The sequence below is a fragment of the Barbus barbus genome, assembly GCF_936440315.1.
Source record: "Barbus barbus genome assembly, chromosome: 6".
Lineage (NCBI taxonomy): Eukaryota > Metazoa > Chordata > Actinopteri > Cypriniformes > Cyprinidae > Barbus > Barbus barbus.
The window spans coordinates 39582077-39593656 of NC_136734.1; the positions used below are offsets into that span (position 1 = coordinate 39582077).

The following is an 11580-nucleotide window of genomic DNA, read 5'->3' on the forward strand; positions in this document are numbered from 1 at the left end:
TCGAGTTCTGGAGAGAATGAAAGCAGCTGCATTTCCACCAAGTAAGGAAAGAATTAGATAAAGCTTCTGTTAAACCTGGAGAAGAATTGCAGATGCTAATGGAACATGTTTAAAGGTAAAATATTTAATGTTTATTTTACAAGTTCAGCACAGTCATTCTGTTCATTTATTTATTTGAATTGCTGTAAGTCAGTGCCACGTTACAAGCTTCACAGACCTGCTAAAGGTGGTCTAGCATTTTCAAAAAAAAAAAAAAATCATTCTCAACCAGGAAAAAAAAACATTTCAGTGCATTTCAGCACCTTAAAAACATCGCAACATGCAAATATTCCATCTATCTAGAAGCTCAATGGCTCAAGGGTGATATATAATTTATGGCTTTTTAAAAGCAAAAACAAAAAGTGCATCCAACACAAAAGTTCAATTCCAGTCCGTGATAATGCATTATTTGTCTAAAGAAGTCTTTGTCCTCCTCTTTGCTCCGAACACTAGTTATACTGTAGTTTCCAGGTGTCCTGCCATCCAGAGCTAATGTTAGGTCCACAGGGCTCATCCTAATGCTCCACAAGGACATTTGTGACATTTCTCCCATCAATAAATATGACCACTTCTCTTTCCAACGGTTAGAAGCCACTGCAAAAGATGTGCCCGACCCAAAACCCAACATGTTTCGTGAGTCTGGGACTCAAGGTTTGTGTGTATTTTCTCAGTACGGCTCTCGATCTGAATCCGATTTGGAGTGCCGATCATTATCTGGGAGCGTAGTCGTAATTAGTCGGCGCGCTCGTTGCAGAGTACATGTTGGCCGTGGCTGGGTTCATGTGAGGGTGGTAACCGTGGCTTCTGATGCTCGGTGAGGGATACGGGGACGGCCGGGTTTTGGCTCCCAGATAGTGTTCGTAGGTGGTTGGGTATTTGTATGGATGATGGTGCAGGGTGTCTGGGGGTTGTGGGTGTCCTTCCAGGCGTAGATCGTGGGGTGGGCTGCGAGGGCCGGCTGTGAGGGGCATGGTGTGCAGGCCGCCAAGGACCGGAAGGGCCGGGCTGAGGACTCGGGACATCAGCTGATGAGCGGAGTCCGAATGGAGGGAAGTGCCGCTGGGGTCACGCTCGTATTCTCTCCTGCTTTCCTCTGTGTTCAGGATGAAACAGAAACAGTGTAAGATTTTAAGGCAATTTTTTCTTGCATCGCTCAATTTTAAGGCTGTTTGGCTTTTCGTAAAGTTGTTTCAGACTAGTGGAAATAAAACATCCAAAATTCACTTTTCTTTTGCACCCTTATCTTTTAAAGTTTTTTTCAGTAGCACCAAAACGGTTTTATTCCTATCTACACTGTACAAAAAGTTGTGAAACAAAGATTATAGAAACATGTTTTACAAGTAAATACAATTTCAGTTATTCTAATCAAAAAAGCAGTTCCTTTGTTATTGTAAAATGTGTCCCTGGACCACAAAAAAATGATTTTTTTTAAATTGAGATTTATACATCATCTGAAAGCTTTTCATTGATGTATGGTTTGTTATGATAGGACAATATTTGTCTGAGATACAACTATTTGAAAATCTGGAATCTGAGGGTGCAAAAAAATCAAAATATTGAGGAAAATCACCTTTAAAGTTGTTCAAATGAAGTTCTTAGCAATGCATATTACTAATCAAAAATGAAGTTTTGATATATTTACGGTAGAAAACTTACAAAATATCTTCATGGAACATGATCTTTACTTAATATCCTAATGATATAATTTTGACCCATACAGTGTATTGTTGGCTATTGCTATAAATATACCTGTGCTACTTAAGACTGCATGGTTTTGTGCTCCAGGGACACATTTGTGTCGATTAGATTTAAGTTTCAGTATATCTCTTTAAAGGCCTTTTCTCAAAGCTAGTTTTTTTCAGTAGCACCAAAATATTTTTAAAATATATTTCCATGGCTGTTGACAGATTTGTGGTGTGACAAAAGAGACAATATCCAAAATCCCATTTGTAAAAACTTATGTGAACAAAATTAGACCATTAAACCATCTCTATCCATTCAGATTTCTGTTTTGGACATGTATCAAATTATCACATTTTATGAGATGCAAAAAAAAAATGTCTAAGCAGTTTCATAACACTTGTAAACAATGTTTGCAATTCTTAATGTAATCAGTCAACTGGAAAAGTATGGTGATTTCTGTTAGTTAAGTTTTTACTCTATTCACCCGTGGTCTCTTGCCTTAAAATATGATATGGTGCAAGATATAAACAGGTGTGAGTCATAGTGCTGGTGTTATTTTTAGGATTATTTTGCACAATCGAACCCTTGATTAGAGGCTTGTTTGTGTACAGATAGATGCACCGTTTTAAATGGCACTTTAGGAAGGCCTGACAATGAGCTCAGGGAGCTGGACTGTAATGAAAAAGCTGTGTAATTTAGTTCGCTTGTGAAGTGAGATGTGCTGTGGTTGATTGGCAGGATAAGTCATAAGTGTCCTTCAGCCAAAGAGGTGAATTCGCACAGGAAATCATTTTACACAGAGCACAGGACTGAAAAATCTCAGTCTGAGCATGTCCTCTGGGCATGCAGCTGTTCAAACCTTTGTGTACTGAAATTTGCAGCGCTCAACTAGACAAATGTAGCTGTTTTGTCCAATGGAACGTAGATGCTGAGAAACCAAACAGACTGGAGCCATTACTCGACTGAAACTCCTAACTGCCTTTATTTGAGCCTGTTGCTTATTTTTAGTAAATTGGCTTTTACACGGTAATCACAGCTGAATACGCTTTAGTGTTTATGTATGTGAATGTGCATTCCTGCATGGACTGTTTGATCAGTAATAGGCACACAATATTATACCAAATGTGACCATTTGTCTTGTTGTAGAAATGTTCATTTGTAAACTAAGAATATTGTTTTAAAACACTCTTTTTTTCGTGCAAAATGAGATTTTGTTAGCTGTGTTTTATATACAGACCTTTCTCTGTGCCGTTATGCTGTGGGGGAGAGGACATGGGGTTTCTGGTTCGAGCAAACGCACTCATGATTTGCAGAGAGCCCGGCCTGTGATTCCTGGGCCTGAAAAGCAGGCGAGATAAAATCAGTGAATGCATTGTTGTAGTCTGCATGAATGAGTGCCATGTCTGACAAAATTCTAGCAAAAATATAATTGTCATTCAGAGCAATATATCATATTTCTGCTTACTTTTGTCATATATATATATATATGACAGCATTTTTTTCATATTGTCAACAAAGTTTTAAAAGTAAAATGAATGGATAATTCACTGTATAAAAAGTGTACTATATATACTCTATAAATATAGTTGCATCTCTATTTTTAAGGTGAAGTTGGCAAATCGTACAAATAAAAGTACTTACATTTATGCATTTAGCAGACGCTTTTATCCAAAGCGACTTACATTGCATTCAAATTACAATTTTTACATTTTATCAGCTCTGCACTTAAAATGCAGTTATGCTACAAGTTCTAATTCAGTAACTAATATGTTTGTCCTGTCGTGCATTCATTTTATTTAGAAATGTGTATTATAATGGTCTTCCAATACTTATTTTTTTCAATCTTGCTTAAAAGCAAAAAGAAAAAACTCACCAGTCCTCCGGATCACAGTCTCTGAAGCCCTTGGCAAACGGATTGCTGGCGATTTTCAGTTGCGTTATCTGAGAAGCAGAGAGTGAAAACATGAAGAATGTGCGGGTGCCAAATGAACAAATTCGGGTATTGACCTCCAATATTGTTCATTTATTTTTATCCTGACAATGAAATTGTTTATACAGGTAATCATTTCTCAAAGTCCGTGTGTTATTATAAGGCGTTTTTTAAATTGTAAACTCATTTTTCTGCCATGTTATGCTCCAATTAATCGCGTAAACAACCATGTTAACGAATGTGCGGTATTCCTGACACTCGACGATTGTATTTATATTAACAAGAACACATTTCAGCATTTATTTGGACACAGACTGGAAACTATTTATGTTAAATATGAGCGCGCGAGCTAAAGCCTCCTGGCTGTGGAAAAGCGCTCGATGGAGATGTGTGCGTGATTCTCCGGAATGAGTTGAAAAACAAATGTCAAGCCCGCGGTGAGAGTTAGAGATCAAGAGGTCAAACTGATAGAAGACAGAGCAGGAAAGACAGAAGAAAAACACTGGACAGCTGCGTGAGAGCATCAGTGACGCCATAGTCTTTATTCGACGTGCATGAGGTTTAAATTTCAATTTTGCTTTTTGTAAAAAATTATTTGTGTACAATGTGTGTTAATTATAAACAATAAATGGGCTACTTCTTTTAAAGGTAAATTGAGATCATATGGAAAAAGTCAATTTTAAAGTTTATGCATTTTAGAGTCATATCTAAAATATTCTCATGATAGTCTACTCGAATTTATTTCTATTAGGATCGTGTTTTTAGTGTTTAATTTTCTTTCGGACATAAAGTTGCATGGTTCAAAACAATAAATAGATAACTATAGCAAATACTGTAAGTGTGCTATATTTCCCCATATAATAGGCTACTGGTGGAGGGTCTTTAATTGTGTGATTGCGGTAATATTGTCATCAGTGACAACAGGAAGGTGTTTTAATAATTAGTGTCTGAGATGAGCACTTACTCTGTGGTTTTGATAGGCTGTGACGGCGGTAAATCTAGTCTCCTCGAAAACAAATGTCTTGTAATTTTCCTCGGCGTATTTCTCACTGTCTTTCCTAGGATCCACGTAGACCACGTGGAATCTGGGCTGGTATCTGTGCATTGAGTTCAGTATGATCTGCAAAAGCAAAACATAATTGAACATTACTTAAAAAAATATTAAAAGTCAGGCACTAGCAGCGAGAATCAGCGAGAATCAGCGCTCCGTTTGGGGATGAATTAGGTGCCGCGCTTTACGCACAGACATAAACTTCTTATTTGGCATATTTAGGTTACTTCACATTAATAGGCTACATAAAAAAGTGAAATAAAAACATAAAATTTGCGTTATTAATGTGAAAAAACAACTAAGCAGCAATCCATCGCATGCTATAAATAAACAACAACAATTGAGAACATAGCTATTACGCGTTTCCCCTGCCCATTTGTGTTGTTAATTTAGATATAATTAACGTCCAAAATAAGTATACGCCGGAGTGATAACCTACACTAATTATTTATTTCCACTGCAGCATTACGGTACAAAATAGCGATATTAAATAGGCATACTGCCTTTACATGAGCAGATCTGCCACAGGCGTAATTTATGAATATGAACTGGTCTGTGCTGTTTTCAAATAAATACGAAACATGACAAAAGACGAATATCTAATAACTTTTTTAATGCAATAGTGTTTTTAAGAAGGTCTCAGTTTAAAAAAAGAAATCGAATAAAAAGCAACACTTACATGTCCGTTGTCGTCCAGTAGATTGTTGGTTAGTTTTAGTTTATCGAAGGAAACGATCTGTTTCATCCACTGCGCTCCTTTGGCAGGTGAGTCTGGGTGATAGTGCACTCTTCCCGGAGTCGCTGGATCAGCTTTCCCAGCCACCAGCCACGATGAACTGTGGAAGGCATACCTTCAGTACAGAGAACAAAGAGAATGAGTGCTCCGTTTGGGACAGTTGTGCTCATTGGATAACACTAATAATATTCACTATAAATATGATTCACCAAATATGGTTGACATTAGGCAACGCAACTTCGAAATGTGTTTATTCGTTTTGATGCAATCATTTAGCGGTGTGTGCATGCATACTGTACAGCAGGCTCATAATGTGCCCTTGGCACTCAGGTTCATGGTATACCTGTATCGTTTATCATCCACTGGTAGGAAATCCATCAGGAGCATGTAATCTGCCATTGGGTCCATTCCAAATATTTTGACTTGAAATGTAGGAAACATTCGCCTGAAGAGGAGAATGCAGTAGTAATCCGTTAGCTATATTCATGAGTAAACATATTTTCTATTTATGGAATCGTTTTATATAAATCCCTCTCTTTTAATTGTGGTGGCGAACTATGTTTGTGCAAAATGTTGATCACACTCTCTGTCAGTCTCTCTCTCTCTCTCTCACACACACACACACAAACACACACACACACACACACACACACACACACACACAGACAGAGAGACAGACAGACAGGATGCAATGCTCGATTGTGCAGAATAAACGCATAAGGACGCATGTTGTGGTCACAAATGCATTATTCTGAAACCGTGTAAGCCCCTTCTGGAGGCACAGCACATGCTGCATACCAGTGAAAGTGATCCTGGATCATTGTGCAGTGGACGCGAGAGTGTTTTCACGCGCTAGTTGTGGATAGATGAAGCTAAAGTAGCTTTGAAAGTGGCTTTCCTTAGATCCAGTGTAGTGAGTACCTTTGGAATGACAGATGACCTCGAACACAAGCAGTTAAAATATTAGCTATTAACTAGCTATTGGCTGTTAAATTGTTGACTTTATTACAACTTTCCTCTTTTATCCATCTGTCGCCGTTTAGTGTCTTGAATAAGCAGATCATTATGAATCAAGGCCGTGACTTTATAAGGGTCATATTAATCTTGGTAAATAGAAGTCGCGAATATATCCACAAGTAAATATGTAAAATTATTCAAATGTAGCCTATCTATTCCATGTGACACCTTGCAAATAAATGTATAATATTTAGCCTGGATTTCCAATATTAATACGCGTCTTTAGGATATAAAGAAAAACGCATTGTTGTTGCTGATTGAACCGGTACTTGTAGTTTTATTATTTGCTTTAAAATAAAAGTAGGCTACTGTTTTTGAAGTGTATAGATACCTAAAATAGTGACAATTATATTTGACGTATTTAGATATTTACGTTTTAAATTTGACCCAAAATGTATTTTCTTTTCGATTTTTTCCCCCTTTCTTTTCTTCCTAAGCAGGTAAATAACTAACAGCTTTACTTGTCTGTTTTGCTTACATTTAAAAATACACCGTACAAAAAAAAAAAAAAAAAAAAAATATATATAAAAAATTGAACAGTGTAATTTTTTATTTACTTTATTGAAATCAAATTAATGCAAAATTTACAGTGATAAATCAGCTGAAGTGGTAAATTCGTTGCATTTTGGACCATTTTTTATTTAATTTAATTTTAATTTTAATCAGAAATTGTGAAAAACTAAACCAGTGTAATTAAAATGTTATTGTCGTTAAACATGACATTTTTAAATATATAGGCTACTTTTCTAATTGGACAGGATAGTGACGCCAGCTGATACAGTGTCAAAGAAAAAATATATCGTTCTGTGCAAATGTTTGAGACACAAAGCAAATTTGACTAAAATATTATTAGAACACTCCGGGCTTTGGGGAGAAAAAAATACGCTTTTATATGCAAAACTGTCTAGAGTCTGTATAGCCAATATTAAAAGTTGACACCACAATATTAAAAGGCGATGTTCGGCTGCCTTTTATCAGAATAAAAGTCTAATTTGCTTGCGCAATCTAAGTATTGATTATGATGCATGCAATATTATTCCCCATTGATCTGCTCCGGCTTTTTGCAGGCCATAGCAGCTGCAAGAAATTAACACTAAACTAGATGAACGGTGCTTCTATTGGTTTAGTGACCTCATTGTCATTATTATGCAGTTGAAATGCTCCCTTTTGCTTTCCCCACATGTCATTTTTATTTAAAAGATAATTTGCTGATAGAAACGTACCTTAGAGCATTAAATTATAATACTCCCTGACTGAGGCCTGGCCGTGTCCAAATACATGTGTGAATTTGTATCTCTCTCTCTCTCTCTCTCTGTGTGTGTGTGTGATTTATCTTAGTCTTACAGTGTATATATATTCATTTATTTTGCATTCATTTAATCACGGTCTGTGTTTCAGAAATAAATGCAAACTCAAGCTCGAGGTTCACCTGAATAAACAGACCGGCCTGTAAAAATAAGACACTATAGTTATGCATATGCTTGTGAATTAATGGTGAAAGCCAGTCAGGGGCCCTTTAGCACAAAGGTGAGCTAAAAATGTACTGTATCTCATGCTATCTGTCTTATCACTGTGTATATACACACAATAGACTGTTTACACTTCATTGTAAATGCCCATGATTGTGCTAAGCTAAGGCACTATTTATTCAGAATCGGACCTATTGAACTTTCTGACAATAAGATGATAAATGTATCTTTCCCGTGCAAGAAGTAGATGTCTTGAGTTGCTCCAAAAAGTTTTCAAGCGCATTAACTCCTTAACAAACGATATATAATGCTTAGCACATCAGTAGTTCAAGTACATTGATGATTAAGCTTAATTAACATTTCAAACTAATGAAATGTGCATTTCATTTTATACATCGTTTGTAAGTATTAAATAAAAAAAATACTAAAGTAGTTTCCAATGCATTAATGTCGAAAAATTGTATTTAAAAGAAACTAGATGTCGGATTATCTCAAAATATAGCTACTGCTTAACACATCAGTAGTTCAAGTACATTATGAAGTTTAATTTACATTTCAAACTACTGAAATGTGCATTTAATAGTATGGTAACATTATACAACGTTTGTCAGGGTTAAATAATAATAAAAAAACACTAAGTTTTCAATGCATAAATGTCGAGAAATTGTATTTAAAAAAACTAGACAGAATATCTCAAAATATAATGCTAGCACGTCAGTAGTTCAAGTGCATTGATAATAAAGTTTAATTTGCATGTCAAACTACTCAACTGTACATTTAATTGCATGTTAAACATTACACGACCTCTCGGCACTAATATAAATGAGATTTTAGTCTCTTGTATTTTTCTGTGCATGCATTTCCTAAAAATAAAGGTGCTTCACGATGCCTTAAAGAACTTTTAACTTTTAACATCGAAAGAAAGTTCTTCAGATTATAAAAAGATAAGAAAGAGGATGGTTCTTTAAAGAACTAAAAATGGTTCTTCTATGGCATCGCTCTGAAGAACCTTTTAAGCACCTTTATTTTGAATGTCCAGAGATTGTATCAAAAACAACATCTAGATGCCAGATTTTCTCGAAGTTCAGTACAAACAGCTGTCAACTCACCTCCCAGCTTTTGTGACAATCATTTCAGTCCCAAGTTGATTAAATTCATCCCAGAGCGCCTTCATTTCCAACTGTACATTAATATTGGCTACTTTAGGGTTCTTTTTCACCAGCGTTTTGTTTGGCGTTGAGCTTGAGCTCGAGGAGGAGCAGTTGGACGCTCCGGTGTCCGTCTGCGCCGGGGCCTGCGCTGGGTTGGATCCGGAGTAGCTGTAGCCGTGCTGGGCTGCAGGGCACGGCTCAAACTGGCTTTCATGGTGGCTGTATGGATCCCCAGGGGAAGGAGAGAGATGGTAACTCCCAGGCGCATTGAGACTGCTCAGGCTGCTGGTCGTAAAGGCTGCAACATCGCAAAAATGGGACAGCTGCGTCAGCCACGGGCTTGATATTGCTGAAATCATTCCAAAAACTGGATTTACAATTTGCGCAGGACTATGCAAGTGAATGCAGGGGTTCGCCTATATGATTATCAAAGAGAAAGTAACTTCACGACGTCCCAAGTGATCCAAGAACTCGGTCTCCTTCTAGGTTAACGCATATTACCTAGATGAAGCAGTTGAGATGAAAAGCCGCGTCAGAATTGCCTTAAATCTGTAAAAAACGCCTTCCTAGTTGGCTTTGTAGACGATCTAAACTTGTGCGTATTGCCGCTCCGTTGTTTTCAAAGGCTTGCGCGCTGTGAGCTGTTCCAAGCGGCCTCTGTCCTGCCCCTCTGCTAAACTGAAATCCAGATTTCTCTCTTATCTCTCGCATAGGGCCTCCCCTTTGCGATAAAACCGGTTCTTATTTCTATTTAGATAAGGAACTGCAGGTAATGTGCCTTTCCTCGCCTTGGGACGAGACTGATTGACAGAGAAGTGCGCCCCTTATAATGGGCTTTCCGGCACCCATTTACTTTTGGATAAGTGTATCGCCCACACCGCCCTCCTCTAACAATAGACTGGTTAGCTGGCACGACGGAAAGTAGGCTACACTTTTTTCGCAAAGCAAACAAACACTCGCGCAACACGGACAAACAACTAATGTCGCGAAGGAGCGACTATCCATTTCTAGAATGCTATTTCCTTTTGTTCGTAATTTTTTTTTGCCATCAGTTTTATCCGCGCCTCCGCTCGACTGACAGGCTCATCCTTCTGGAATCTGAGTTTCCTAGATTTCTGTGACAAGCTTCGGTTTGCACCGCACACGCTTGTATGGTTTGTTATTTGAGGAGCACGCAATGACTAGCCTGTTTTACAAGTTGTAGCTGAAGCATAACTCGGGGGGAAATTATAGTTGGGTAGCTACTGTACAAATTAGCGCGCGGCGTTTTATTTATTCAGTGAGTCAGGCGTCAATAGATTCAAACAGACGGAACGTGCTGTGTTGAATTATGTTTGCAATAGTGAAATACACGTGTCTTTGAGTCAACTGAAAGTTCCTCAACAAACCGAGCGAGCCCGACAAATCACAAGGTTATCGTCAAGATCGTGCCCGTACCTTCAATCTCCCGCGTCACGGTGCTGTAATGCATTTTAACGGATCTGGAGCAGTTTTGCACCACTTGCTTGTCCAGGCTAGTGGCGTGTTTGTCAAACGCTGTGTTTCCCGCTTGATTCCTCGCTGAAATCAGACAGGCAATACTGAAAGCGTTTGCCTTTGGAGAAAGGAGACTACAGTCGTCCATAAGCGAGAAACCGAGTCTAGGAACAGCGCTTCCGAGCTACTCCATGTCCAGAACGCAGACAGTAGGTTACAAACAAGTAGGCTACACAAAGTTGCGTTCTTCGAGAAAGGGCCTTTTTTGGCGGCGTCGGTGCTCTCCGGTGTTTGCTAAACAAACTATTCCCACGGAATTTGCTCTGCTTTATATGCTCCAATTAAAAGATCTGCTCAAACACGTCCGGCGGTATTAAAACACCGCGCTTCCACACACTCACACACACACTCGCTCTAAAAAAAAAAAAAAAAACAGTTTTCTTCAGCCTCGGTGTCTGGGTGATGTCATTAGGGCTCGCTGGAGAAGAGCTACTGCGGGAGAGAATGTCAGAAGCGCGAGCTCCACGCCTCCAGTGCGCGGTTAAAAAAAGTGTGCATGCTCTCCGCGGGATGTTTTATTTGAATAGGACCTTGTCAATCACTGTAGCAAATTTGAATTCACTGGCAAGAAAAAAGGAAAAGAAAAAGAAAACGTCACGCGGATGTCCTGCTGTACTTTTACAGCAAATTATATGTTGTGGCTTTTCCCGCTGGTGCGCGCAGACTCTCTGAACTGAGAGCTAAATGAATCCAGCTTAAAGTAGTTGACCTATCAGTGCATTCAACAAAGCTTCCTCAGTGGCTCTGTGCAACATCTTGTGCTCACTGTACACTGTTCTCTTAATGTTAATGTATCCGATCATCATGTTGGTTTCTGGGATTTAAAAAGTTATTTTTAATATATTTTAATTTTTTTTTATTTAAGAGATTTCCAATGTGGCGTCAGGCTGTAAGCCTTTTTTGATTCTAACATTTATTTTTAAAAATGCATAAGGCTTTTTTAAACCATTTAATCAAGCCTTTGTTTC

At 38.2% G+C, this 11580-nt stretch overlaps 1 protein-coding gene across 2 annotated transcripts; it reads right to left on the reverse strand.

Moving 5' to 3' along the window:
* Positions 1-103: 103 nt before the first annotated feature.
* On the reverse strand, positions 104-11282 carry LOC306871158 (T-box transcription factor TBX1-like). 2 transcript variants are annotated; one of them, XM_079418884.1, is made up of 8 exons: positions 10514-11282; positions 9035-9374; positions 5783-5884; positions 5383-5554; positions 4617-4772; positions 3596-3663; positions 2960-3060; positions 104-1132 (listed from the first exon to the last, which is right to left on the reverse strand). In XM_079418884.1, the coding sequence occupies exons 1-8, from the start codon at positions 10698-10700 to the stop codon at positions 750-752; spliced, it is 1509 nt and encodes a 502-aa protein (XP_079275010.1). In that variant the 5' UTR covers positions 10701-11282; the 3' UTR covers positions 104-749. The 2 variants fall into 2 exon arrangements, with proteins under 2 accessions (XP_079275010.1, XP_079275009.1); XM_079418883.1 differs by having other exon boundaries at positions 9035-9425; positions 10514-11106.
* Between the last annotated feature and the right edge of the window lie 298 nt (positions 11283-11580).